Consider the following 27,897-nt stretch of genomic DNA (forward strand, 5'->3'; position numbering starts at 1 on the left):
GGAGTAACCACGTAAGCAAGCTGGGTATCCTGTGGGTGAACTTAGAGCACACACCGGAGTTTCTCTTAGGCTCTCTTCAGCCCACCCCTAGTTAGCCACTTGACTGACGCTAGACCATTAGGAAGTCCGGACTCCGGTTCTTTGAGTTGGACTGTCTCACTAAATTGCCCAAATCCAGGGAGCTGGATTACAGGCATGCGGCCCTGCGCCTGGAGAAAAGACCCCTCCATGGAGTGGAGTGGGCCAATTTATATTTCACTGACCTTTACCAACTCCAGGAAGACCACCCAGGTCAGGATCAGAGTTGGCGAGAGATGGGTTTTAGGAAGGGGAACGTGCACCTCTGGAAACTGAGTCCCTTAAAACTGCCCACTGCCCCTCGGCGAGTCTGCACGTACCCAGGGATATATGCAAACCACATGCCGTTAAAGAAAGGCCTGAGTTGATTTGCCATTCTTCAGTAGGGGCTCCTGGAAAGGCAGGAGCGTGGGTCTGGTACCCTCCAGACTCTGGCAGGTGCACGTCCAGTCCTCCTGCGCCCGAGCCGCGTGTCCTTCTGCCTGGCCCATGGGCAGGGCCAGAAGCCCGGTCACTTCTGGATTGGTAAGTTTATGGCTGTAAAGGGGGGATCTGAAGGGCTGGGGATAGCTCAGTGGTACCACGCCTGCCTCGCAAGCGAAAGGCCCTGAGTTCTATCCGCCGTACCAAAAAAAAAAAAAAGAAGGGATCTGAATATTCAAGACCTAATCATTGTACAGAAGCAGCCTAGATTCAGAATTAAGAAAACATTTTTATTTCCATTTCACAGAGGCACCATCCTTGTCTACTGATGGGTCTCGGCTGTAGTCCACCAGGTGGCAGTGGGGAGGCCATGCTGCTGGCCCTGTCCAGCATCCCAGGTCCCAGGGATAGGGAGGAGGAGGTGGAGGAAGGGGACTGAGAGACAGGAGTGTGCACTTTGATGTCAGAGAAAAAAAGGAAGGGGAATGTGCAGGCTAAATGTGGATCCCCAGAGGGGACAAAACTCTGAGGACATCGAGTTCAGAATAAAATTGAGGGAATGAGGAAAGGAATAATGACTTTGGCGAAACCGGAGAGAGTGTAAAAGGAAGCAGGAGGGCAGAGATGGGCTTGGGTCCACTCTGCCTGGAGGCCCAAGTCCCTGGGGATCCCCACTATCTGTATTCTTCCCGGGGAGGGTCAAGGTCTGGCTCGTTATGGGGTTTGTGGTCCACCTCAGGGGCAGGTGGCCAGGGGTTTGCTGGGGGCTGGGGTCCTGCCGGCCAAGGGTCATCAGGCAGGGGAGGTTGGGGGGGATCAGTGCTAGGGGCCTCAGGGGGCCACACTCCACTGTCAGGCAGGTCTCCCCAGGGATGGCTGGGGCCTGGAGGGGGAGGGTCCTCGAAGAGAGGGGGTGCCCCTGGCCAGGGCTCTCCGGGGATTGGAGGGCCGAGAGGCAAACGTGGGGGACTCTCCTCTTCCCTGGCCTCTGTGGATGGCGGGGAGGAGTGGTCCTCACTGCCCAAGATGCCTGTAGAGGAGGAAGAATGGTAAGAGAAGGCCCGGGCACGGTAGGACATGCCTGTTATCCCAGCGCTTGGAGGCAGAGGCAGGAGGACCAGTGGGAGGCCAGCCTGGGCTACATAGTGAGTTCAGGGCCAGCCCAGGCTACAAAGCGAGACCCTGTCTCAACAAACAAACAAACAAACAGAAAGATTAAAAAAAATGGTAAGAGGTAGTGAGGGCCACTCTCCCCTACAACCCGATACAGGGCAGGAGGCGGAGCCTTGGGGGCAGACAGCCTGAGCCGGGCCCACACACCTCAGTCACTCAAGGCACCCAGTTCCAGAGCGATCTCACAGTGCAGCAGCTCTGCACTGCGTGGCTGACCGCCTTTGTATCCCTGGATCTCCCCTCTCCTGAGGAACTCCACCCGCCTGCCCGACATCCCACTGGCCTGGCCCTGGCCTGGTCTGCACCCAAAGTGGTCTACAGCTTGGCCCAGAAGGCTCCCCGACCGCACCTGTGCAGCGCCCCCACTGTCCTTAACACAGACCCTGGCTCCCACGAGTACGCCACACAGCTGCACCCTGCGAGGCTTCACTCACCAGCAACGTCCTGGCTGCACCCCACATGCTGCGCACTCTCCCCTTCACGGGAGCTCCCGAGTGCCCTCCACTTGGTGCAGCTGCCCAGTGTATCCCTTGCCTCCTTAATGGTCACCTTCCCAAGGGTGGGTCCCCTCGGGCACCTCCTCACCCTACATCCACCCCTGGCATCTTCCCAGCTCACCTCCAGCGAACAGGCAAAGGACCAGGACCCCCAGGAGCGGCCAGCTGAGCCTCATGGCTGTCTGCTCCCAAAGATGGGGCGCTGAGTCTGGGCACCTGGGATCCCCAAGAGCCTTTGTAGGGGAGGAAGCCGGTCTTTGGGGAGGGAGGGCCCGCCCAGTGACACAGGAAATCCCATTAGCACCCAGCTGGTCAAACCCGTCTGAAGGCCTGGCCCGCAGGTAGCTGGGGTGGCATCTGTCTCTCATTTAGTCCCCAGCCCAGCACCCAGCCGCTGGCCCTCCGGGTCAGTGACTCCAACCCTGGGTCACGGCACCCGTTTTCACGCCCCCGCCATCCACACCCTGCAGTGACAGATACCCACCTGTCATCTCCATAAGCACAGGGACCTGCGCCTTTCCTCCTGGTAGCTATGGAAGCCAAGAATGGGCGCAGGCCTGGCCCCGAGGCAGAGTGGGGAAGCTCCGTAATTACAGGGCCTGGGGCAGGACGCGGGCTGGTGGTGTCCCCGAGACCCTCGAGGGCCTGAGCCGCTGTCACTAGCGCCCAGCTGCAGCCCCTTGCCCCAAGGCTAGGGAGCTTCCTCCTCCCAGGCCCACGCATGCTGCTGTCTGCTGACAGCTGCTGTGGCCTTCCGGCCCATGGGGCTGCCCCATGAAGTGACATCCTGGAACTCCAATGGGATGGAACTCCAATGGGAGGCACCCAAGGACGCAGACGGAGGATGATGTCCTGGCCTCTCCCCACCCACAGCGGGTCCATCAGCCCCAGCCAGAGGTTCCCAAAGAAGCTGCCCCACTCCTGGCCCAGGGGCCCCTGTGCCCCTCGGCCCCACCCTCATCCTCAACTCTAGCTTTCTGCCCCCCAGGCCCCCCCCACCCCGCCCCGCGCTGTAGGTCTCAGCTCCGTTTCTGATCCTCCTGGACTCTGCAGTGTCTACAGCACAGCCAGATTCCTCTGGGTCGCTCCCAGCCGAAGCAGGGCTGTGCCGAATGAACCGGGAGCACCACCCACCCCACCCACCTGCAGCCCGGCTGAGTGGCACCCCAGCCGCTTCAGGACCTCCCTCCCCAGCCTGTCTCCCCTTCCCACACTTCTGCCCACACCTCAGAAATGCAAATCCAGCCCAATGGTGGTGTAATCAATCCCAGCAGCCTGTATTCCCAGCACTTTCCAGTTCTGCAAACCTATGGCACGCATGCCACTGCAGGCTGTTTGAAAGCTCTAAGGGTTCACCATCGCTGGTATAGACTTTGTAACGAGACCTTATCTTAAAAAAATAAAAAACAGGCTAGATGTGATGGTGCACACCTGCAATCCCAGCACTCAGGAAGCTGAGGCAGTATTGCCAGGAGTTTCCACCCTGGACTTCACAGTGAGACCCTGTCTGAAAAAAATAAACAACCCAAATCAAATTACCACAGCTCTAAAAATACACCAAGGGCTTTCTGTTGACTTAGAATAAAACCGAAACTCCTTGCCAGCCCTGGCTTCTTCCTAGCAGCCTTCATCCTGTGCCCCTGGCTTCAGGGTCTCAGCACAAGGGTGTGATGGGCTGGAGCCCCAGAGGACTGGACGGTGGCGGTGGGGAGCTCCGGCCTCTAGTGTCCCCTCCCTAGTCCTGCCCCTCTCAGGGTCCCTGTCATCTGTACCTCACTTCTCTTCCTAGCATTTGTTGGTTGTGCTTCTTTTTCCTCAGGTTTTTAAAATTGTTTTGAGACAGGGTCTTGCTATGTAGCCCAGGCTGGCCTGGAACTCTTGGTGATCCTCCTGCCTCAGCCTCCTGAGGGCTGGGATTACAGGCTTGTGTCACCACACCCAGGTGTCCTGAGGTTCTTGTCTCTACATCTCCTGGCAAGGCCACCATTGGACAGTGCCAGCCGTCTTACTGAATGCGTGCTTTCCTTCTCGCCTGGCATTTATCATGTTCCAGAGAAAACAAGTTTATGCATTTACTTGGTACTGGACACTGAACCCAAGGCCTTCGCACTAAGCTACATCTCCAGACCTTTTATTTTGAGTCTCACTAAGTAGCCTAATCTGGCCTTGAACTTTCCATCATCCTGCCTCAGCCTCTTGCTGGGACACGAGGAATGCACCACACCTGGATAGAAAGCTTTAAAGCAAAAGATGAGAATAAAGAAAAATGAGTGCTTCTCAAAACATCTCCAGAGGGGCTCGGGGAAAGGGCTCTGGGGGACACTTCACACAGCCCAAGAAGCCCACTGACTCCAGGCGAATTCACACGCACCCCAGGCGGCTTTCCCAGACCCACTGCAGTCTCTTTATTAGTGCAGAACTCAGATTCATTAGGGGAAGCTGGCGACTGCTGTGGCGGGACAAGGCGGGCTCAGGCGGGCTCCCGCCCCAGGGGTCCAGTCCTCCCTCTGGGATCCAGCCCCAGGCCACTTCCCCTGGCCCTGAGCTGCTGCTCAGCCGTGGACTGGAGCCGGACAGCGCTGGCTGTCTCCTTGGCAAACAGCTTCTTCCTCAGCAATGGCCTCGCTCAGGCCCTGCAGGCTGTCCAGCAGCAGGGAGAGGGATCCTGGAGAGGAGACCGGGATGGGCCCGGAGGGCTGGGGCAGTAGGTTCCCAGGGTGTTGTCACCCCCTACCCCCTTGGCCCATCACCTCTTCCGGACTTCCTGGTGGACGGTGCAGCCGCTGGAAGTACAGGTGCTGCGGACCCCGGAGGCCTGGAGCTCGACTCCGCGGGCCTCCCCTCGTCCAGCAGGGAGGGGAGAACCGCCAACAGCCGCTGCTGCTTGTAATGGGAGAGGAGACCCTCCTGCTGCAAGGTGACCTGGGAAGGACAGGGTCGAACGCCACCGCACCCTGGCCGAGCCTCACTTTGCACGCCCTCACTCATCCGCCAGCCCACCCGGGCCCAGCCCAGCCCAGCCCAGCCCAGCCCAGCCCCTGCTGTCCCCACCAGCATGAGGTTCTTGTCCCTCTCCAGCTCCTGCAAGCGCCGGCTCAGCCGCTGCCCCTCCTCCTTCCGGGCCTCCTCCTGCAGCCGCCTGAGCTCCTGGTTCCGCTCCTTTTCCCCCGCGGCCTTGCGCTGGGTCTGGCGCAGGGAGACCACTGTGGAGAAGCCGCGCACGTGGGCGCGGTCAGCCAGGCATCGAGGCACCGGCACCTTCCCTGCCGACCCACCGAGAGGTCCTTAGGGAGGCCCGACCGCCGGCGAGCCCCACCTCAGTGCTCGGGGTCCGGTTACCGACAATTCCCATTTGCGGAAGACCAAGACCGGGGCACAGTTGTGCTTGCAACTGAGATGACTCAGGAAGTGTGTCTGAGCGTGTGCGGGCAGGCCCGAGCGCAGGCGTGGCGGAGGCGCTCGGCTGACCCTGGGAGCGCCCGGGGCTGACCACTCCCCGGCCAGCTGTGTCGCTGGCCTCTGGAGGGGCTCGGGAGAGCACGGGGCCTGGGCTCTCCTGGGCTGTGTCTCACCGGGCCGGCCACCCAGTGCTCACCAGGTGACAATTTGCATCGCTCAAGAAAAGGCGGGAAAGAAGGACCTCACTCTTCCCGCCGCCCGCCCCGCGAGGGCCCTGTCCCGCTTCTCACCGGCCTTGGCCTGCTCCCTCCGGGCCTCATTCAGCCTCCGCTCCGCATCCGAGAGCTGCTCCCGCAGCCCAGTCTCCACCTCGGCCACCTTCTCCTGCAGAGCTGGGGCGAAGGAAGGGACATCAGGAGGCGCCCCTCACGCTCCGGGGGCGCCCAGCGCCCAGCTGTCCCCACACCTCTGGCGTAGGTCTCCTGCTGCTGGGCCAGCTCCTGCCGCAGGCTGGCGGCCTCCTCCGTGCTCTCCTGCTGGCCCTGCCGCGCTGCTTCCAGCTGCAGCCCCACACCGGCCAGGGCCTCCTGGGCCCGCTGCAGCTCCTGCTCCAGCTGCTGAGCCACCTTGCTGAGCTGCTGGCGCTCCTCCTCCCCTGGGCGTAAGAGGGGTGCTCGCTCGGCCTTTCCCGGCTCCCCCCTTCCGCTGGCTGCTCCCCCAGGCCTACCTTGCTCCCGTGCCCGGCCCACCTCCTGCTGGATGAGGCGGGCGCTCAGCTGCAGCTCTGCGTCCAGGCGGTTCCGCTCTTCCCGCAGCTGCTGCAGCTCAAGGCGCACCTCGGTGTCGGCGGGGGGTGCGAGTGGGGGGCAGCTGGGGCAGGGAGAATGGGGCCGGGGAAGTCACCCAGCTGCCTGACCCCCCCCATCCGTCCTCGGTCGCATCCAACACCACCCCTCCACCTCAAAGCGCCCCAACTTCACCTCTCCAGGTGCAGCTCAGCCAGGGCCAGTTTTCGAGCCATCAGGCCTGGGAGGGAAAAGGCAAAAAAAAAAGGGGGTTGCAGTGGAGGAAAGGGAGATAGAACACGCAGGGACTGGTGGGCAGGAACGAGGAGGGTGGGTGTGGGGTCGGAGGAGCTGGGCAGGGCCGTGGGCGCAGGCGGACAGTCACAGTGCTCTACCCACCCTGAATGGTGTGCACCTTGCGGACGGCATAGCTGAGTCGGTTGCCGAGACTGGGAAGCCGGGCTACAGCCTGTTCCAGCTTTGCCGTGGTGCTCTGGAGGGCGATCTGGCAGCTGGAGAGGGCACAGGACACTGACCCTCCACCCTCGGCTACCCTCAAAGGGCCTGGGGGCCTCAGATGGACCACACCATCCATGCTGTGCTGTGCACAAGTGAGCAAGGCAGGGGAAGGGGCTATGAGGGAGGACAGGAAGTAGAGCTCGGGCAGGACTTCTGTGCCCAACAACTCTGCCTGGTGCAGGAGCTGCCATGCAAATCAAACCCGAGATCCTTAGCAGACAACCAAAAAAAAAAAGAAAAACGATGAGACCATGAGAGCTTAATGGCTTTAGTCAGTATCAAAAACAACCCAGTTATCCAGGCATGGTGGCACCACCTGTAACCTCCACTCTGGAAGACTGAGGCAGGAGAGGCTATTGTGGCTTGTATGTAGGGGTCTCCCCCAAAGCCTCTAGGCGGGGCTTTCAGGAGGTGGCTGGATCTGCAGTGTGTCACACTGGGATTAAGGATGTGTAACTAAATTAGTCCACTGATAGGTTTATCAGTTCTGGATGTGGATAATGGGAAGGTCCACCCCGGGTGTGTATGGCACTACCCAAAAGGCTTATAGCCTCAGTGGGATAAAAGGGAAAGGATTCACTGCTGCTGCTTGCTGCCTGCCTCCCTGCCATGCACTGTTTCTCCTCTGCCACGCCACCCTGCCTTGGAGCCAGCTGATTGGCCTGAAACCTCTACAAACTTAGCTGAAATAAACCTTTCCTCCTTAACCTGTGAAGGGTGGGTATTTTGTCCCAGCAACAAAAGTGAAACAAGAACATAAGTTTGAGCCTAATTATTGACTTAGTGAGAGCCTGTTTAAAAGTGAAAAAAGCAAAACTGTAGCTAGTGCAAAGGCTCTTGGTTCAAGTCTCTCAGTACCGTGCCCCATTCTAACCAGGCATAGCGGCACATGCCTGTAATCTCAGCACTCGGGAGGCTGAGGCAGGAGGATCACTGCAAGTTCAAAGCCAGTTTGTGCTACACAGAAAGATCGTCTCAGAAAACACAAAAAACCCAAACCAAAACAAGCTTGCAGGCACTGTGAGGCAGATTCATCTATCGCTAAGCTTGACTTCTTCCCCTGCTTGATGCTGCTCTGGGGTGCAGGGTCTGGCACTGTCAGCCTTGACATACTTGTGATGTGTGAATTTAGGTTTGTTTCTAAGGAAGAAAACCCATAGCCACCATTGGTTTTGTTGGTTTTTGTTTTCCAGTACTGCGGACTCTACCTAGGACCTTCACGCTGAGCTACATGCCCAGCCCTTTTTTATTTTGAGACAGGGTCTTCTAAAAGTTACTAAATTGCCCAGGCTAGACTGAAACTTGTGATCCTCCCACCTCAGCCTCCCGAGTGCTGAGATTACAGGTGTGTGACACCACATGTGGCGGACCGGGTAGCTTTCCAGGCAAACTGCTAAGTTTACTTCTTTCAACCTGATTCTGACCACATGGTGCATCAGACAGCAAGTCACCCTCCGGAAGGAGTGCAGGGCACAGGTCCCTGTGGTACATCAACTGGCTGGGCCAGCAGCAGGACCCACGTGGCTCAGGAAAACAGGATCGAAACAGACCCCGGGGAGAGGCCAGGGCATAACCAGGCTGCAACCTTCTCAGGAGAGTTCACATCTCCACCAGCAGCAGAACAAGTGGGAACAGGCAGGGAGGATCACTTTCCCCTGGGGGCAGAGGGCACTTCCAACACCCACGGTGACTGCTGGAGCTGTTTCCTGATAAAAGTCTCCAGGCCACCACAGTCACTGACAAACCCGGCAACAACACCACTTCCCACCATTGCAAGCCTGGAGGCCTTGGTAATAAATCATTAGCAAAAGAACTTCAAGGATCTCCTGGTACCAAAGGAAAGCCCTGGCCAGGTGAATCTGTTCTAGCAGTGATGGCGAACCTTTTAGAGCTTTCAGCTGCAGCACACATGCCATAGGTTCCCCAGCATGGGCCGGAGGCACAGGCCGTGCATTGAGTGTGGGCAGGGGTCCTCATAACCATCTAATTCTGACCAAGTTTAAAATCTGTATCTTAAAAAAAATAAATAAATAAAATAAAATCTGTATCTTGGGCCAGGGATTCAGCTCAGTGGTTTCGCCGCCTGCTGCACAAGCACAAGGACCAGAGTTCGAGCCTTGGTACCTAAATAAATAAATAAAATCTGTATCTTTTTTGGGGGAGGTGCTTACTGGGGATTGGACCCAGGCCCTTATGTATGCAAGTCAAGCATTCTATCACTGAGTCATAGCTAAAGTTTTCATATTTTGTTTTGTTTTTTGAGACAGGATCTTGCTATGTACTCCAGGCTGGCCTCAAAGTCACAGCAATCCTCCTGCCTCAGTCTCCCAAATGCTGAGATTACAGGAGTATGTCACCAGCATGCCTGGCTGTTTTCATAATTTTTAGGATGAATGAGCCCCTAGGTACAAATCCAAGAAAACAGTATGGTAACCAAGGGTCCAGCCTGCATCATAATTTTATAAAACCTAAAACTGTTATCTGCTCCACCATCAAAGCCAGCCTCTGGGCTAAAGGCTGCACCTCACTGCCTGACTGGGAGCTCAGGCAGGGCGGAAGTTGTTACTGCTACAAAGCAGCTTTTGTTTTCCCTTAGCAGTTGCTGCTAAAAACTGTGTAACCATTGTCAGAAACAAACAACCAGGAAGTCATCTGGAACACGGGCTTACAGCTGAGTGAGAGACACCTTGGCATACACTTAGATGGCTATCTGGTAAGCAAGTGGGGATAGCTTTAATCAAATAAACTGATTTGTTTTTCCCCAAACAGCACATGCTTATAAAATGGCAAAGAGAAAGCAGGGCATGGTGATGCCTGTAATCCTAGCATTCAGGAGGCTGAAGCAGGAGGGTTGCTATGAGTCTAAGGCCACCCTGAATTAGACAGTGAGGCCTTGTCTCAAAGCAAGTAAACTGAAAAAAAAAAAAAGAAAAGTGAGAAAGGAAAGGAGGGAGGGAGGAGACCATGTACCCACACCCCAACCCTGAGGATTCCTGAGGCGGAGACCTGCCTGGGCTGCTCGCCAGACGGACTGCTGGGAAGCACCGAGCCTCACCTCCAGCCCACACAGCGAGGGCTCACAGTGGCAAGGGGCTGAGGGCGGTGCCTGGGAGAAGTCCCACACGGGAGTCTTGCGAGGGCAGAAGGCTCCAGCCAGGCACCCTGGGCTGCCAGCGTCCCTGCCCCACTGCCCGCAGCCTTCCCACCCCAGGGCCCCAGAGGCTGGAGGATCTAGGGGGACAGATGCTCCCCACTCGGCCCCCACCCGACACCTGCAGACGGCGCCGGCCACCAGCTTCAGCTGCTCCTCCGCCCTGGCTGTCTGCTGCTGCTGCCGCTGCCGGGCCTCCTGAGCTCTGCTCAGCTCCTGCTGCAGGACCTGGGGAGGATGCAGTACAGGAAAGGTCCTCCTCCCAGGGCGTGGCCCGCAGACGGCAGCTTCCTCGCCCACCCTCAGTCACCAACCTGGGTGCCCATCCGCTCCACCTCCACCTCCGCAGCTCTGTCCTGCAGGGACCGCTGCAGGATGGCCCGTTCCTGGCTCTGGGCTATCAACTGTTCCTGGAGCTCTGCCACCTGGTGGAGGACAGAGGGCTGGGCAGCATCCCCCAAGACCACCCCTACCAGGCTACCCGGTCCCGAGGGCCTGTTGGTCCTTTGAAATGCCTTTACAGCACATGCACTTGCTTGCGGTTCCCTCACTGAGTCTCCACCCTGGGGTGTGCGCTTCTGAGGGCAGGGACCAGGGACGTGTCTGTTCTTCGGGGCTGTGTCCCAGCATGTGGAAAGCTTTTTTCTTTTTGGCTTTTGTACAGAGCTACATCCCCAGTTGTTTGGTTTTTTTTAACTTTTTATTTTGAGACAGGGTCTTATTAAATTCCCCAGGCTGGGCGGGAATTTGTGATCCTCCTGTCTCAGCCTCCCAGCATGCTGAGATTACAGGCATGTGCCACAGTGCCCCGCTTCGGAAAGCATTTATTGAATGAATGCACCCTAGTGCAAGGAGCCTGGGGAAGACGTGGGGAGGTGTGGGCCACCAACCTGTCCCTGCAGCGCCTTCACCGAGTCTCTGTGCTCCAGCTCCTGGGACCTGAGCTGCACCAGGAGGGCAAACACCTTCTCCCGCCAGCGGCTCAGCAAGGACTGATGCTTCCTCACACACTCGGGCTCCAGGGAGTCTGAAGGCGGGAGCTGCGGACAGGAAGTGTGGGCTCTTGGCAGAGCAGAGGAAGAGATGCCACCGGCCTTCGGCACCTCTCTGTCCTGCTTGAGCAGCAGAGCAAGCTTCTGCTTCACAGCAAAAGCAAGCGAGGTCTGTGTGGGTCCGGGCAGCACTCCCAGCCCTGCCACCCGCAGGGCCCAGTGCCAGCGCTGCCCGGGGCCCACCTTTCTGGTCAGCTCCTCCTCCTGCAGGGCGAGCACGCACACGAGGCTCTGCACACGCACCTGTAGCAGCTCAGCAGTGGTGTGCAGGCCAGCCCGGTCCTCCTGCAGGCGCTGCGGGGGCAGAAGCGTGTCTCAGGCCTGCACCAACCCTGCAACAGTCTCCTCCACTGGCTGCACCAGGCGGGGACCTGACAGCCCGCAGCCACACCCCGCCTCCCACCTGCACGGTGTCCAGAAGCTCCTGCCGCTCAGGTTCCCACGCCTGGCTGCCGGCCTCGGGAGGGACTTGTTCCCCCACATATTTCCGCAGATTCTCAACCAGGACCACCTGAGCCTCCAAGTCCTCCTGGGTCTTGCTAGGGTCAGGGTAGAAACAGAGCTGCCATTAGTGAGGCACCCTGGAGCCCCTCGGGCTACCAACCCCTGGGACCCCTACTGGCACCGCCATACACTTACCTCAGTTGCTTCCGCAGCAGCTCAGCCTCATTCAGGGCCTCAGCCAGCTCCTTGGCTTCCCCTGCCCTCCTGGCTTCCAGGCTTCTCAGAGACTTCTCCAGCCCCTCAGTTTTGCTGGTCAAACTGGCCAGAGCCTCCTGGTGAGCCTGCATCAGGGAGGACAGCTGTGGGGAGAAGAGCAAGCTCAGCAGGGCCCAGCGTGCCCGAAATCAGGGCCTCCTAAGCCCCCCCTGCTTTGACCTCGAGCCTCCACTCCCACTTGTGGACCTCAGTGACCTACACATCAGCTAGGCCGCCAGCTCCATCCATGAATGCAGGGCCCCAGGAGATCTGCTCACTGAGTCCCCAGCTCCTGACCCAGGGCTGGCAAAGAGCAGCACCAAGCTTCCTGCCTGATAACCCCCTTCCCAGTCCTCTGTGGGGCCCAGGCCCACCTTCCTCACTGCCCCTTACGAGGCTCCCAGATGACTCGGGTATGTGAGGTAAAACAGGGAGGAAAACTACTTCTTATTGAAAGAGCAAGAAGGCCTTCGGGGGATGGGAAGCCACCTGGGCCCTGAGAAGCAAGTGAGATCTGAGTAGCCCCACACCCAGGCTCGGCCCTTCCAGGGCCCTGCTTTACTCCTCTCGGAGACCTCGGGGCTAGGCTGCTCCAGGGAATTCTGTGACAGCCGCTCTCCGCTCGGAGCTGCTGCCCAGCTCGCTCACAACCTCTCCTGCCCTGAGCTCACCTGCTCTTGATGCAGCCTCTGAACCTCCTCCAGCTCCCGCTGGGTGCCCTCTTCCAGGTTTTTCCGGACAACCTCAGCCCCGGCCAAGGCGGCGCGCAGGCCCTCAGCCTCAACTTGGCTGGCCTTCTCAGCCCGTGCCAAAGCCTCCAGCTCCACAGCCTGGGCCTCCAGCCTCATCTTCTGCTTCAGCGAGGTCTCCCGCAGGCCCCGCACCTCCTCCTCCAGCCGCCGCAGCTCCTGCAGCTGCCGAGAGATGAGTTCTGCCTGCTCGCTCAGGGCCTGCGACCCCGCCAGCTCCAGGGACCTTCAAAGACAGGCTGGCATGAGGGAGACCTGTGGGGTGCTAAGAGGGCGCCGTGGGTAGAGGTGGCAACTGTAGGAAGAGCGACCTCTGCTCACATATGTGGGGAGGCGGGGGTGAAGTTGTGTGGGGTCTCTGCACTTGCGGTGTCACTGGCCACTGTCAGAGCTCACAGGACCTAATGGCCTGGGAAATTGTGGGCCATGATCTCTCCAGAGAGCTACACACAGGCAGGCGTATGAAACACCCTGCGTGCACATCATGAGCGCACTGTTCTGTGTGGAAAGGTTGGAAGAACAAGCAGAAACTTCTGAGCTCTGGTTTAAGGGCAAGAATCGGGAGAAGCTCAAGGGTGGGATGTCTGAGTTCCCAACGCTGATAGGTCTCGGCCGGGTGCTAGGTGCAGGCCTTCACTGAATGTCTGAGTACTGTGTGAGGAGTCAGAGAGCGGCACCTCAGCAAGGGACCTGGTTCTGAACACTGGAGGACACTATGGGTTCATGAAGTTTAAACCAGCTTGTAACACAGCTCCTGAGTCAGCTCCCTCATTGAGAACCGCACGGGTTTTGTTTTTTAAGTAAAAAGGATCTGTACGCTAGGAAAGTTAAGTGTTTTGCTGGAGACCCCAAACTAGAAACAGAATCTGTCTCCTGACACCAGTCTAGTACTCCTTCCTGCCTGAGGAATCCCACTTCAGATTGGCAGTGTGGCAGACTGACACTCTCGTAGATTTAGGAAAAGACACAGGTGAAACAGAAGGCGTGAGTACTTCCATAATATTCACAGGGAGCACAGCCCTCACCAATGGTATGTTTTCCATAAAGGCTTTCTTCAGCCCCTTGGTTAGAATGACCCTACACACCACAGTGCAGATCTGTCTGCCCTGCATCTGGCTTTAGACTGTGCTTTTGCTTCTTTTTTATTTTATTTATTTATTTTTTGGTACCAGGGATCAAACTCGAGTCCTTGTGCTTTCGCAGCAGGTGGCAAAACCACTGAGCTAAATCCCAGGCCCCAGACTGTGCTTTTTGATTAGCTGCTGGTCAACTTCTCCCATCTGTTTGAAATTTGAATTCCTTATTGATTTTTTCTTTTTTTCTTTTTTTTGAGACAGGGTTACCAGTCATAGTGACATATGCCTATGGTGAAACCTTATCTCAAAAAAAAAAAAGGAGGGCCTGGGATTTAGCTCAGTGGCACTGCACCTGCCTGGCAAGTGCAAGGTCGAGTTTGATCCCCGGTACCAAAAGAAAAAAAAGCGAAAGAAAAGAGACAGTCTTGCTATGTACTTCTGGCTGTCCTTGAACACACTAGGTAGCCCAAGCTGGGGTCAAATTCATGATGCTCCTCCTGCCTCAGGCTCCTGAGTACCGGCATTACAGGCATGTACCACCATGTCCAGGTAAAGGCTTTATTAATGGAGAACTTAAGTCAGATGTTTCTTAGTTTGTTTTTTTTTTCCGGTACCGGGGATCGAACTCAGGACCTTATGCTTGGAAGGCAGGCACTGGAACCACTGAGCTAAATCCTCGGCCCTCTTACTCACTTTTATTATTCCCATCTCAAGTGCCTAACACAGAAGCTTATTATTTATGCACTCTTGGTACAAATAACGGCCTATGTAAAAATGCACAAGTAATGGAACCAAGGGCCAGAATAAGGTAAGGACCAGTATCAGCAAAGGTCACTAGCAAGCAACTCTGAGAAAATGGTGGGAATGGATCCCTACCTGCCTCTCCGACAGGGCCCATGCCCAGCACCAGAAACACCCTGCTCCCACGCGGTCACCGGAGGCCTCTGGTGTCTTTCTGAGACATCTTGGTGGGCCCGGGGCTGGGAGGGGGGAATGTCTGAGACCCAGGGTGGAGCCGCTCTGGACTGAGCGGGAAAGGGCCGAGCTTGGAAGTGGGAAGGGGGAACCAGCCCAGAGAGACCTGGAGAGTCAGGAGAGCAGGAAGTCAGTTCTCTGGGGAGAGCCATCAGGTTCCCCCTGGCACCCTGCTGACCTGAAGGTGGCAACATCTCCCTGGTACTGGAAAGCTCTAGGTTCTGTCTCCAGTCATCTACATTCCCCTGGACAATGGGACAAACAAGGATACCCCGACTCAATTTTCAAGCCACCTTCCCAAAGAGCAAGCCTCCACCACGCAAAGTCATAATCCTTAAATTACAGCCAGGTCCCCCCGACTGCAAGCAGTTTCTTTCCTCAAAGGGGCAGGCGATTCCCCCAGACCACTTGCTTATTCCAACCTGACTCCTGACAGTGCCAGCCAATAAACAATGCTGGAGAGTTTACTGAGACTGGAGCCTGTGGGGAGGTCTCAGGCCGCACCCCTACTGCAGGACCCCGAGCAGCCTCTTTAGCCTCCTCAAGTTTCTCGGATCCCTGCGGCTGCGGGCTGGAGGGCAGGGCGGAGGTCCCCAGCGCAGGGGCCCAGAGCCCAATCTCCGTAGCTCTCTCCACAGCTCAGGAAGGCCCGGCGGAAGCCCATCCAGGCGCCACCAAGCCATGGCTCCTGGGTCCTTCCCGACCAAAGCGCGGGGCCCAGGCCTAGCCACAGCAGGGCTGCTCCCCAGGGACCCGGGCTCGGGCAGCTCCGAGCCGGGGGCAGAAGCGCCACTCCGCGCCCTCTCAGCGCCACGGCCCCGCCCGGGCTTTCTCCTCATCTGCCTTTCTCCTGAAGGAAGAGCTTTGGCCCAGCACTCCTACCCAGCCCAGCTAAGATCCCGCTCGCCCCCCTCCTCCCCTCCCGTTCCTTTGCCTTCGTGGACCCCGAGTTCTAAGGCCGCCCTGACCACCTCATTGCCCCCTTTCTCTACGGACCCCCGGAACCCACCCCAGCGCCCCCTCTCAGCCCCTTCCCTCCCCCAACCGACACTTCCGGAACGCCCCTTACCCAGTTCTAGCGCCCCTCGGCCCCCGGCTCCCCGCCCGCCTCCGCCCCTGAGAGCGCCTGCGTAAGGCGGGTGGGTTGGCGGGCCCTTGGAGGAGCTCTACTTCAACCTGGAAGGAGAGGCAAGTGTACGCAGGCGCAGTAGCGTTCAAAGCTGGCCCAATTAACGCGCCCGGCGTCTCCGCGCCCTGGTGACTCCTCCCCACCCCGGGAACCCGGGAAAACCTGTAAGCCAATCAGAAAAGGCAAAAGGCGGGAGCTCGATGGGGAGGGACCCACTCCAAGCACTGCCCAATAGAGTGCAGGAGGGCGAATGAGCTAGCCAATCAGAAAAGGCATGGGGCGGGCTCGCTCGCGCTGGGCGTTCTGAAGGCGGAGTCGGCGCTGCCCGCGCGTAGAGGCCGTGCCCCTCCCTGCCCGGGCTTCCTGGCTGTCAAACTGCGGCGGGAGCGCCGGCGCCGGCGGAGGACTCGAGGAGTACAGCCCAGCCGGAGCCCACCCAGACCGCGGCACGGGTAGACCTGAAACTGGGCTGAGGTCGGGAGGGAAAAGGCCGAGTTTGCCCTGCAGGGTCACGAGGAGCTCCTTCCTGTTTATACTCCGCACCAAGAGGCTGAAAGGAGGGGTTAAAGTCTTGGGGATGACGGCGGATCCTCTCCCTCGGGTCCAGCCTGGCTCTGAAGAGGCTCTGTCTGGCCAGAAGGGCGGGGCGCGGACGTGCAGAAGGGGGCTGTATCCCCCAGGCGAGCTTGGCAGCGGACTCCTTGCCCGCGTCACAGGACCACAGCCTCCGGCACTGCCTGGAGCTGCCTAACGTGTCCTTGTCTTGCAGACTGGAGCTCCCGGATGTTTGGCAGAGGACGACGACCCAGCTCAGCTGAGGCGCCGCGGGACGCTCCGCCGTTCCTGCCCTGCGCCCGGCCCTTTCGCGGATTCCTAAGGTCACCAGTCTGCTGAAAAGCCAGTTTTGCATTGTGTGCCCAGGCTGCTCGCGCCCTAATTTGCACTACTCAGCCGTGTGCTCCCAGTTGAAATTACACGCGGCGAACCCGTGTGCAGCAGACTAGCAGGCGGGCGCGGGGCCAGGCGATGGACTCCTAGTGCGAGAAGTGCGGAGGAGGTACTGCCCATGCTGCCCTGCTTCCAGCTGCTGCGAATAGGGGGCGGCAGGGGTGGCGACCTCTACACCTTCCACCCGCCCACTGGGGCTGGCTGTACCTACCGCTTGGGCCGAAGGGCGGACTTGTGCGATGTGGCCCTGCGGCCCCAGCAGGAGCCTGGCCTCATCTCTGGGGTCCACGCGGAGCTGCACGCTGAGCGCAGGGGCGATGACTGGAGGGTCAGCCTGGAGGACCACAGCACCCAAGGTGAGCAAAGGGCAGGGCCCGGCCCCGCCTCCCGGCCCTGTCAGCTCAGCAGTCAGGGCTCCATCTGCCTTCTGAGGACTGACCCTTGCTCGGCCTATTTAGCATGCACAGGGGCTGGGAGGTAGATCCAGGGCCCGGGTCATCAAGAGGCAAGTGTCACAGTAGCAGTGTTCTGGGGCCAGGCTGAACTTGACTCAGTTTCCAGCTTTGCGGAGGCACCCCTTTCTGCATCTGGCCAGGTATTGAGTATATCTTAAGGATCTGGCATGTCTTTCTTCCCAGCTTAAGACGGCTCAGAGGCCTTATGGTTCAGTGCTTATGGTTTTCTGCCACTAGAGCCTGGCAAAACCTCAGGCCTGTCACTTGACCTCTCCAGGTCTTGATCCCCTGTCAGGTAAACACAGGCATGGTGAACTCGTCCTGGAGGTGCTGTGAGCATTAGGCTATGGCATGGCTGATGTTCACTCAGTGCTTCTGGTTCTGAGCTAGGCACGGTCCAAATGTACTGATGTAGGTGGCTCTGACACTCTCCATCTACAAAGAAAATGGGTTAGGAAATGGAGCTGGGAAGTGGTAGAGCCAGAATCTGAGCCAGTGAGAGCAATGCCAACTTTGCAAGTTGGAGCTGGCAAAAAGTAACCGAGAGACCAGGACCTCGGTGCAGAGGAAGGAGCCCACTTACGGGAGGGTTCAAGAAAAATAAACTCACCTCCTGCCAACAAGGAGTGTGTGTGTGGGGTCACCGGCCAAGGGGTCCTGGGAGAATTCAATTGCTCTTCCCTGTGTTCCCCTGAAAATGGAACAGGGTCAGATTACTCCTGACTAGTCGTTTCTGTTCTTGTCATTTGTGTCATGCCCCGCCACTGACAGGGACTTTGGTCAATAATGTCCGACTCCCCAGGGGCCACAGGCTGGAGTTGAATGATGGTGACCTCCTGACCTTTGGCCCTGAAGAGCCCCCGGGTTCCAGCCCCTCGGAGTTCTACTTCATGTTCCAGCAAGTGCGGGTCAAACCTCAGGACTTTGCTGCCATTACCATCCCTCGGTCAAGAGAAGCTGGGCCCAGAGCTGGTTTCCAGCCTGTGCTGCCCCCCCAGGGGGCCCCCCATCGGCCCCTCAGCACCCTCTGCCCTGCTCCCAAGGCCACTCTGATCCTCAGCTCCATCGGCAGCCTCAGCAAGCTCCAGCCCCAGCCCCTCACCTTCTCCCGGGGCGGGGGTGGGGCCCAGAGTCTGTCCGTTCCCACCCCACCCCAGGAAGTGGGGCCCATGCCTGGCCCACCCCCAAGAAACCGGAGGAAATCAGCCCACCGAGTCCTGGCAGAACTGGATGATGAAAGTGAGGCTCCCCAGAGCCCCCCGGTGCTTACAGAGCCCAGGAAGAAGCTCTGCGTGGAGAAAGCCCCACGGACACCCAGTGGGTAAGCAGAGTCCTTGAGGTCTTGTCAGGCTTGCCCGTATTTCACTGCCTTTTGGATCCTTTTCAGAGCCTCAGGCTGTGAGGCCCCTCTGCTGGGCAGGTACCGGTGGGAGGGGACAGAGGCTGGACACCGGAGTGGTGAGACCTAAGTTACCGCTGACGGATACATATTTACAGGAGGCAAATTAGTTGGTGTAGTAGTGGTTAAAACCAGAATGGTGGCCTCTAATCTCAGCTGCTTGGAAGGTGGAGGCAGGAAGATCCCAAGTTCGAGGCCAGCCTGGGCAAACTGGTGAGACCGACCCGTCAAGAGAGGGAGAGACCCACTGGGCTGGGCCTAGGGACGTAGCTCAGTGGCAGAGTACTTGCCTAGCATGAGCACTGTTGGATCTCCAGAACCGTGAAAACCAAACTCTTACACTGTGCGGGTTGGCAGACAAGGAGTTCCTACCCTTTTTTGGTGGACTGGGGATGGAACCCATAGCTTTACACATACTAGGCAAGAGTTCTACCTCTTGAGTTACAACCCCAGCTCTAAGTTCCTACTTTTTAGGACTTTAACCGCATTCTTCTAACAGACAGGGATGGGGAGTCAGATGGGGAGGGTGTTGTGTATCTGTAATTCCAGGACAGAGTTCAGGGTCAGTGTGGGCTGCATAGGATGATTCTGTCTCCAAAAAAGAGATGGGGAATCCATTTCCCAGGCTCACATTATCTGAGGCTATCTAGGGCTCGGCCGGTTACCCTGGGCCAAAACCAAGGCTTCTGCAGGTTTTCGGTGACCCTGGTGTTTGTCGTTTCCTTCAGAAATCGACGTGGCCGTCCTCGGAAGCTCCCAGTGAGCACCCACATGGCTCACCCTGCAGTTGGGGTCGGGGAGCCCTGTGCAGCCCCTGGTTGCAGCCTGCCCCGGGAAGAAAAAGTAGCCTGGGTTCAGTGCGATGGTTGTGACATCTGGTACCACATGGCTTGTGTTGGCTGCAGCATCCAAGCTGCCAGGGAGGCGGACTTCCGATGCCCAAGGTGCCGTGTTGGCACCCAGATCTGAGGCCCACCAAGAAACCTCCAATCCAGTTGGACACAGTGGGGTGCAGCTAGACCCTAAGAATGCTTCCCTTCCCTCTGCAGGAGGGAATGACTCCAAGGAGAGGTTGCTATGGATACTGATTCAGGGCCTGGAGCAGGCCAAAGAAAGTGCTGCGCCCCCCCACCATGCTGCCAGGAGCTGGGATGTCCCCCGTTACAGGATGTAAGGCCTTGTTGCCTTGGACACTAGAAGATCCCAGCAGCACCCAGCAATCTCAGAAGCCATGCCTGGAAAGATGGAGTTCTTAATGTTCTTAGGCACCAGCTAAGGTACTCTGGCAAACAGCACGCAGTCCCCAAAAGTCCTCATACTGACTGATCCTGCTGCTGACCATGACCTCAGTGAACCTGGGCTGGTTTGCAGCCTATGCTTTCCAGACCTTTGCTTTTATTTCCAAATAAAGAACAAGCAGTTTTATCCACTCCCGGGTACTTGCTGTTCTGAGATGCTTTGTTTCTCAATTCTTGGGTGAATAGACTTGGTAAAGTCTAGACAATGAATTCAGATCCTCAGAAGGGCATGGGGGATGAGCAGAGGACTATAGGAACCTGCTCACTGGAAAGGTGAATGGAGGGGATGAGCTAGAGCAAACAGAAAAAGGGAAAAAAGAGGAACACAAGTAATTAAGCTTCCTAGCTAAGGAGAAAGCAGACCCATTTCCATGACAGTAGTGGTTGGCTGGGGACAGTGGTGCAAACTTGTAGGCCCAGGAGTCAGCAGCCTGAAGCAGGAGGGTCAGTTGTTCAAGGCCACCCAGGGAGGCACAGCAAGCTCCTGTCTGGTCTTTAAAACCCCAAATTGGGAAAAAAAAAAACCCTAAATTGGGCCAGGGATTTAGCTCAGTGGTTCTGCCACCTGCCCCACAACCACAAGGACCCAAGTTCAATCTCCAGTACCTAAATAAATAAATAAATAAATAAAAACCCCAAATAAATTAAGGTATTTGGGACTTGGTCAAGTTCATGGATGACAGCTTTTATAAGAGTCACCAGTACTACCAGGGAGAGTAGATGCTGATCTGGCCCTGTGTGGCTTGGCCTTCTAACCCATGCACACATTGTACAAATGATTTCCTTTGTGGAAATGCATCACTGAAGCAGCACATCTCTCCTACAGTTCTTGTTAAGAAAGCCTTATACCTCGACCTGGTCTACTGCGACCCACATTCTCCCCACATTAAGGAAACTGCTGAAAAGCAAAGGCCCCTAGTTAGCTATTGGAAGAGCCAGAAATGAGATAAGGTTACTTGGAGAGTCACTTATGGACAAGGATGCAAGAATCTCAAAACCTGAGTGGAAGCCAAATGGACCCTGGTGTGGAAAAAGCACAGGAGCTGGGCACCGGGGCGGTCGTCTGTAGTCCCAGCTATGCAGGAGGACTGCAAATTCAAGGATAGTTTGGGCGACCCAGTAAGACCCCGTCTCCAAAATAAAAAGGGCTGGGGATGTGGCTCGGTGCACCACAGCACCACAGTAAATGAATCAATGAATGACAGACAGGCAGATATAAACAGGTGGTGGTTTAGCTCGGTGCAGACAGAAGTCTGGGTTCAAGCCCCAGTACCCAACAAAAGAATACAGAGAGTAGCTTTGGCCAGGCAACGTGCAGCAGAACCAGCATCTGAGGACCTTATTTCTTAATGCAGAGCCCGAGGACTCAGGGCACCACGGTGACACAGAGAGCCAGGTCCCACCAGGCAATGGGGTAAGCACCTGCATCTGCGGGCAGAATCTGAGGACAGGGCAGCATTCAGCTGAAACCCTGCAGACCCCAGCAGTGCCCTCCTGCCTACAGGAACCCTCTATAGACTAGCTCGGGCCCCAATCCCAGCTCCCCCTTGGGAGAGCAGTTAGTGTCTATCATTGGGTTCCTCCATCCCTAACTAAAGGAAAACCAGAGACAAAGTATCTACTGTGCCCCGGGCTTCTTTATTTAAAATCAAAGTGATGAGGGGATTAAAATCCAGAGCATCATTGAACTTCCGCTCCCCTCCAACCGGTTCCCCCAAACTCCCTGCCCCCACCCTGTGTGCTTCTAATGGCTTCCTTAGTGAATGAAGAACTTGACCCCAAAGCCCTGGTAGACTCCAGCCCCTGCCCTAGCTCCTCCCCTTCCTCCACCTGCCACCCCTGGGAAAGACAGCGCCTCAGCTCAGTTTGAGTGCATGGGAGAGCCCAGTGCGGAGATGGACACCGGGGGAAAGGCCTCCCCCTCCGGGAAAGGGACCGAGGAGTACAGTGTGGTGAAGTGGGGGCTTCCGTAGCCTGGGGAACCAAAATGGGGCCCCGGGGCCAGAGGAAAGGATACAGGTCCCCCCGGGAAAGGAGATCCCGCAGCCTCATAATCCTCTCGCTGGGAATAGTCGATGCTCGACCGTTTGCCCTTCTGGCGCCGGTTACAGAACCACACTCGGACCACCTGAAGCGGAGGACACAGGACAGCGGCGTTAGGCGCGACTCAGGAGGCGGGTCGGCTCGGTTCTGTCGCTTTCCCCAAAGCCCCCACATCGCCACGCGTGGGGACTCACGTCTTTTTCGAGCCCCAGCTGCTGCGCGATGCGGCTGATCTGCTGCAGCGTGGGTTTCGGGCACTGCAGGAACATGTTCTCCAGGTTGCCTCTCACTTGGTTCTCGATGCTCGTCCGCTTCCTCTTCCGGGCCTGCATGAGGCTCTCCGTTTTGCATCTCTGGGAAGGGAGAGGGAGACGGGGTGGACCCGGGCCTGTGGGCCGGCTGAGTGCGGTGCGCAGGGAGGGGTGACTTGGGACCCCCGCGAAGGAAGGGTTCCCTAGATGTCTCCTCCGCTGGGGAGAAAAGGGGGTGCGGGCGGGCGAGCGCAGCCGGGTCTCTGGGCCGTCCCCCAGCAGAATGAAGGGGACACACGGCCTGAGAACTGCTGCCCTCGGCCGGAGGTTGGGCTCAATCCTGCAGGGCGTGTGCAGGCCCCTGGGTGGAGTCCCTAGAGCACCACAAAAGCCAGAGAAAAGAGGAAGGGGACTGGGCATGGTGGCGCACGCTGGTCATCCCAGCACCTGGGAGGCCGACAGGATCGCCACAGTTCAAGGTCAGCCCGGAACACACAGCCAGACCCTGTCTCAAAAAGAGGGGGCAAGAGGCCCGAGGATTTAGCTCAGTGGTGCCACCACCTGCCTCAAAAGCACAAGCTCCTGAGTTTGATCCCCGGTGCCAAAGAGAAGGGGAATGGTGGGCAGCGGAGGAGCGCTGCTGCAGGCTGGGGATGCTGTGAGCACAATGGCCCAGTGGCAGGCCCGCGCCCCCCCTTACCTCCTGAAGGTTCTCGTTGTTGTTGTCAGCCTCCTCCACCCACCTCTGCAGCAGGGGCCGCAGCTTGCACATGTTCTTGAAGCTGAGCTGCAGGGCTTCAAAGCGGCAGATGGTGGTCTGGCTGAACACCTTCCCTGGAGGCCGGTGAGGACGGACACAGTCGGCAGGGCGCCTGCCTGCTCCTCCAGCCCGCAGCCCGGCCTCCTCCGGCCCCAGACCCCCGGCCCCGCCCAGCCCGGTCAGGCCGCCCAGCGAAGTGAGCACATGCTGAGGGGACCCACCGAAGATGGCGCCCAGGGTGAGCCCCACGTCGGCCTGCGTGTACCCCAGGGTGATCCTTTTCTGCTTCAGCAGCTTGGCAAACTGCTCCAGCTCTTTCTGCAGGGCGTTGATGTCCTGGGACTGCGTTAAAAAGAAGGCAAAGGACTTGTAAGCATGCAGACGCACCAGCTCTGACCCTCTCTAGTCAGGGTTCATTAAGGAAGAGGCTGTGGGCGTCCTCTCAGCTGCCCGCCTGGAGGAGCCGCTGGTTTACACGCGCCACTCGCCCACCCACGCCCATCGTGACACGAAACACCAGCACATCCCACGTATCAGGAGCCAGGCAGAGGCCCAGAGCAGGCCCCGGCCCCAGGTCACTGCCCAGCCATGGAGTGAGCTCCTGCAGCCTCTGCTGACTATGATATTCATGGCATGCTCCTTGACGCCAGTGTTACCTGGCCTAAGTAAGCGAGTTTTCAGACTAGAGAAATAAAGACCACCATGTCTATCTGAACCTAAATTCAATTCTACTCTCTCCAGCTTGGTTCCAGGCCAAACTATGACATAGCACACACACAAATATTACAAAAAAACAGTAGTTGAGCCAGGTGTGGTGGCTTATGCCTGTAATCCCTGCACTGGGAGGCTGAGGCAGGAGGATTGCCATGAGTTTGAGGCCAGCCTGGGATACATAAGGAATTCAAGTCCAGGCTGAACCACACAGGGAGACCCAATCTGAAAAAACAAAAACAAGAACAAAACAAAAAATACCAACAGCAATTAGGGTCGCAAGAGGTATATGTGTACTCAATCTTTTTTTTTTTTTTAATCAGATTACCCTTTATTTTTTACTGTATCGTTTTGCATCCTCACTAGTCAATTCAACAGTTTTCCTGGGCATCTTCTATTAACCAGCAGTTACACAAACCAGACAGAAGCCCTGATCTCAGTCTAGTGCAGCAGAACAAATCAGCCTCCCTGCTGATAAAAACATCAAGAAAAAGCCAAGTAGGGGGGCCAGGGATTTAGCTCAGTGGTTCTGCTGCCTGCCTCGAAAGCACAAGGTCTCGAGTTCAATACCCGGTACCAAAAAAAAAAAAAAAAAAAAAATCACAATCTCATAGTGGGCCAGGGATTTAGCTCAGTGGTTTCGCCGCCTGCCGCGCAAGCACAAGGACCCGAGTTCGATCCCTGCTACCAAAAAAAGCCAAGTAGGGTACAAGACAGGAGGACAGCAGGGTAGGATGACCATTTATTTATTTTTTAAAGTTAAAGGGAAAGGGGTTTATTTGGCTTACAGTTCGTAGAGGTTTCAGTCCATAAGGCAGGGAAGACAAACAGGCATCAGAGGAGAAACAACAAGGCATGCACAAGGTAGCAAAGGCAACAAAGGGGTGGATGACAATTTTAAACCTGAATCCAAAGGTGACTTCTGATCTCAAAGGAGCTCCAGCCGCAGCGACTGGTCAGAGTGAAGCCATCTGAAAATGCCCACTTTAAGCTGTGTGGTCAACTGACTGAGATAGCTCCAGGTGGCTACTGCCACGGTCCTGGCACAGAAGTTGATGGCCAGGCCCCGGGGTAGGCAGGACTGTCGGGGCAGGTATTTCCCAGGTAGGCAGCAGAGTCCCCTGAGGAGTGGGTGCCAGAGGGGAAGGGAACAGCGGTCCTGGCTGCGAGCGCTGATGGGGTAGGCATCCCCACACAGGAGGGGGCAGGCATGTGATCGTGGGAGGGTTCGAGGGAGGGAGGGAGACTGGGCGAGGTGGAAGGACTGAGCCCAGGGCCTCGGGACCAGGAGGAGTGGCAGCCGGCAGAACACATGGCCGAGACTCCAGAAGCCTTAACCCAGGTGTCTCGGCGATGACCGCCCCTTTCAGCTCCCAACAGGCAACTTCTTCCCAATTTCTGCCCAGCCAATGACACAAACCTACAAATGTGCTCAACTGCCTTCTCAGCTTTCTCAAATCCTATTTGGGGGATTTGGAGTAAGGTAAACCACAGTTCAAGTCCTTGCCTCATTGAGCAGTTAAGACCGTGAAATAAGCTAATGATGCCTCCCCAGGAGGCGGCGTGCAGCAAAGGAGATAATGTGGATAGCGAAGCAGACGGCCAGCCGCTGAGCGAGTGGACCCAGTGGGCAGCCTTATCCCTCAGCACCGCCTCCGGCCGAGGCGCAGCCTGGGCCGGAGTCTGTCCACTCAGCCCTCGAGGACAAGGGCTCTGCCTGATCACTGCTCACTTGCTGCCTCACAAGCTCCACGCGGAGCTGGAGGCCACAGTCCCTCAGCAAACCCGCACACCCAAGAGTGGCCCGGCCGCAGCGTCTCCCACTGTTTCTTTTTCCAGTTTACAACTCAAGAAACCCAGGCGGAAATCGATCAAACTGGCCCCTCCAACTCCCAGCCCGGGCGCCAGGGTAAGCGCTCAGCCTGAGGGTGCCCGGGGCAGGGGCGGAGGCCAGCTAGGCCTTCAACTTGACTGCGAGGTAAACTCTGCTCCCGTTCCCCTCAGCCCAGGCAGGAACGCCTAGCAGAAACCAGTCACACCCCTGCCTTCCAGGAACAATGACCCGGGATAAGGGATAAGCACTGTTTTTATCCCGAGCCCTTGCTTAACCCTAGGGCCAAGATCCTGGATTTGATATCAAACTTTCCAGCAGGGCTGAGGGTGGGAGAGGGGCTCCCATCCATCCCAGCAGGAGCTGGCGCTGGCCCGAGCCCCCCGCGGTCTGGCCCTGGGGAAGCCCACGAGACCACGCGGCGAGGGCCGAGCCGGAGCCAGGCCACCTCGAGCCATCTTCCGACTCACGCTCGGAGCTGCTCCCGCCTGCTCTGTTGTCCTTGTCCCAGTCCCCGGGTCACCCGCCCCGCGGCACACCCCCTCTCCCAAGGTGGCAGAGCCGCAGGCCCTCAGGCTCCCGGCCTGGGCAGCAGCTGCAGGCGACCGCTTCCTCCCGCCCAGCCACTCCCTCACTCCCTCGCTCCCTCACTCCCTGCACCGGTCCCAGCACCGGTCTCACCTCCTCCGGGTTCGGCTCCAGCTTCTCCTTCTCCACCTTCACCACACCAGTGTGCGTGGCGCAGGGCTCGGGGGAGGCCCCCTCCGAGCTGCTGTCCACCCCGGCTCCCAGCTCGCCCTCAGGCTGGGAGCTCTCCAGGCCACCTTGGGGCACCAGGCCCATTCCAACCTGAGGCCCGGGGTACGCCGCGCCTCCGCAGAACTCATACGGCTGGGGGCACGGTGGGACAGCCCACAGCTCCGAGGCCGGCCCGACCCCCGGCCCAGCTCCTGGCCCCCCGGGAGGGCCTTGGAACCCCAGCCAGGTCCGAGGGTCAACCCAGCCTGGCTCCGGCCCTCCCGGCCCATCGCCCCCACCGCCCGGCGGGGGCGAGAACGCGAACTCCGCAGCCAGGTGTCCGGCCATGGGGAAGCCGGAGCCCGGAGGAAATGAGGACCGGGCAGGGGCTGCTCCACACCTCTCTCCCTCCCAATCCCACCCACTGGCCTTGACCTCTGGCCCCGCCCCCAGGTGGGAGGAGAAACTGAGGCGGAGGGAGTTCGCTGGCGGCTGGTCCTGTCCCTAGACACCCATCTGGGTCCCCTTTCGCCCCCCGGGGGTGCCGGCCGTCTGCGGGGCCCTAATAAGGAGCTGAGAGCTCCCTGGGGGATCTGGTCACCTCCGTGTTCTTCAGGAGCCAGGTGCCGGCCCCCTCTCCAGAGACCCCGGGCACTGGCCCCCCACTGGGGCCCACCCCCACCCCTGTGTGTGCCAGGGCCTCCCAGGGCCACCCCTCCCCTCCCCAGCGGACCCCTGGACCGGCTGTCCCTCTGCCTCCCCACCCGATCCGGACAACCAGGCATTCCCAATCGGATACGGCACTGCCCTCGAGCCCCTCTGCCCAGCCGGGTCCCGCCGATCTCCCGGGGCCGACTGCCCGACCAGGCCTCCGTGCCAGGCCGTCCTCCGCTCCTGCCTCCTCCCCTGCACGGATCAGGGATTGACACCCCACACACAGCCCCCCTTGAGGCTGAGTTTTCCAACCGAAGTGCAGACGGGAGGAACACAGGCCTGGCAGCAGGGCCTGCGCCTCCGTCGGCCCCAGCCAGCGGGCTTCTAGCTCCACAGCAGGCCGGCCGCCCTCCCCCACCTCCCATCCCAGGCCTCCAGGCTCGGTTCCTGGGTGGAGAAAACCAGGGAGGTGGGGGGGCGTGTGGAGAGAAAATATCTGACTTAGGTTCAAAGAGGCCCGGGAGGGACGGGGGAAGGGGCCGGACAATGGCCTTGGCTGCACAATCCGGGTCCCCAGAGGGGGCAGCCGCCAACCCTAAACAAGTGCTCAACCCCTGAATGGGCCTGGATGGCTCCCCTGGGGACAACTTCCTGCCCCCACCCCCAGCCCCCACCCGGAATCCCCTCGGGAGCTCCCGCGACACCCCCATCCCCCGAGAGCATGGACGGCGCTCAGGGCCTCCCGCCTGCGCCGGTTAGGGGGCTGCCGGCTGAGAGTGGGGGCCCGCAGGAAGCCTACCCTACGCTGCGCGCCCCTCAGGGCTGTTTTGCTGGGCCTGGTCTTTGAGGGCTCGCGCTGTCGGCCTACGCTCGACTCTGCCTGCAGAACAGCCCCGCGGGCCCCTGCACCCCGGTCGGGCCGCCTGCCTGTCCCCGCACTCGCGCCACACGAAGGCCCCTGGGAAGTGGGGGACCCGCGGCCGGGGACCCGCATCTCGAGCCCGGCGGCGCCCTCGCCGTGGAGCCCGCGCGCCTGTGCGCCCTCGCGTTTCCGGGCGTCAGCCCCACGCCGCGCCTCCCGTCCGTGCAAGCTCCGAGCAGCGC

At 58.5% G+C, this 27,897-nt stretch overlaps 4 protein-coding genes across 19 annotated transcripts; 1 reads left to right on the top strand and 3 right to left on the bottom strand.

Moving 5' to 3' along the window:
- Window positions 1-777: 777 nt before the first annotated feature.
- On the bottom strand, window positions 778-2,696 carry Psors1c2 (psoriasis susceptibility 1 candidate 2). Its single transcript, XM_004847042.4, has 2 exons — window positions 2,293-2,696; window positions 778-1,531 (listed from the first exon to the last, which is right to left on the bottom strand). Exons 1-2 carry the CDS (start codon window positions 2,537-2,539, stop codon window positions 1,176-1,178), a joined length of 603 nt encoding a protein of 200 aa, XP_004847099.2. The 5' UTR covers window positions 2,540-2,696; the 3' UTR covers window positions 778-1,175.
- Window positions 2,697-4,549: 1,853 nt separating this feature from the next.
- On the bottom strand, window positions 4,550-15,837 carry Cchcr1 (coiled-coil alpha-helical rod protein 1). 14 transcript variants are annotated; one of them, XR_015450992.1, is made up of 18 exons: window positions 15,646-15,837; window positions 14,755-14,821; window positions 14,478-14,682; window positions 12,448-12,751; window positions 11,717-11,880; window positions 11,481-11,616; window positions 11,261-11,371; window positions 10,916-11,065; window positions 10,340-10,450; window positions 10,147-10,253; window positions 6,755-6,867; window positions 6,551-6,596; window positions 6,298-6,440; window positions 6,037-6,225; window positions 5,488-5,962; window positions 5,223-5,374; window positions 4,922-5,093; window positions 4,550-4,836 (listed from the first exon to the last, which is right to left on the bottom strand). XR_015450992.1 is itself a non-coding variant. In XM_087210423.1 (18 exons), the coding sequence occupies exons 2-18, from the start codon at window positions 14,768-14,770 to the stop codon at window positions 4,724-4,726; spliced, it is 2,274 nt and encodes a 757-aa protein (XP_087066549.1). In that variant the 5' UTR covers window positions 14,771-14,821; window positions 15,646-15,837; the 3' UTR covers window positions 4,550-4,723. The 14 variants fall into 14 exon arrangements, 12 of the variants coding, with proteins under 12 accessions (XP_087066549.1, XP_004847096.1, XP_004847095.1 ...); XM_087210423.1 differs by having other exon boundaries at window positions 5,861-5,962; window positions 11,321-11,371; XM_004847039.4 differs by having other exon boundaries at window positions 4,922-5,051; window positions 5,861-5,962.
- Window positions 15,838-16,034: 197 nt separating this feature from the next.
- Window positions 16,035-19,936, top strand: Tcf19 (transcription factor 19). 3 transcript variants are annotated; one of them, XM_013072779.3, is made up of 5 exons: window positions 16,047-16,157; window positions 16,475-17,009; window positions 17,880-18,429; window positions 19,236-19,451; window positions 19,557-19,936. In XM_013072779.3, exons 2-5 carry the CDS (start codon window positions 16,772-16,774, stop codon window positions 19,564-19,566), a joined length of 1,014 nt encoding a protein of 337 aa, XP_012928233.1. In that variant the 5' UTR covers window positions 16,047-16,157; window positions 16,475-16,771; the 3' UTR covers window positions 19,567-19,936. The 3 variants fall into 3 exon arrangements, with proteins under 3 accessions (XP_004847091.1, XP_012928233.1, XP_004847089.1); XM_004847034.4 differs by lacking the exon at window positions 19,236-19,451 and having other exon boundaries at window positions 16,035-16,157; XM_004847032.4 differs by having other exon boundaries at window positions 19,236-19,662.
- Window positions 19,937-21,384: 1,448 nt separating this feature from the next.
- Window positions 21,385-26,490, bottom strand: Pou5f1 (POU class 5 homeobox 1). The gene is made up of 5 exons (XM_004847030.3): window positions 26,083-26,490; window positions 23,081-23,201; window positions 22,800-22,933; window positions 22,043-22,201; window positions 21,385-21,933 (listed from the first exon to the last, which is right to left on the bottom strand). The coding sequence occupies exons 1-5, from the start codon at window positions 26,485-26,487 to the stop codon at window positions 21,667-21,669; spliced, it is 1,086 nt and encodes a 361-aa protein (XP_004847087.1). The 5' UTR covers window positions 26,488-26,490; the 3' UTR covers window positions 21,385-21,666.
- Between the last annotated feature and the right edge of the window lie 1,407 nt (window positions 26,491-27,897).

Source organism: Heterocephalus glaber, unplaced genomic scaffold (genome assembly GCF_053883595.1).
Source record: "Heterocephalus glaber isolate CG9 unplaced genomic scaffold, H.glaber_assembly_v1.0 deba00001141, whole genome shotgun sequence".
Taxonomy (NCBI): domain Eukaryota; kingdom Metazoa; phylum Chordata; class Mammalia; order Rodentia; family Bathyergidae; genus Heterocephalus; species Heterocephalus glaber.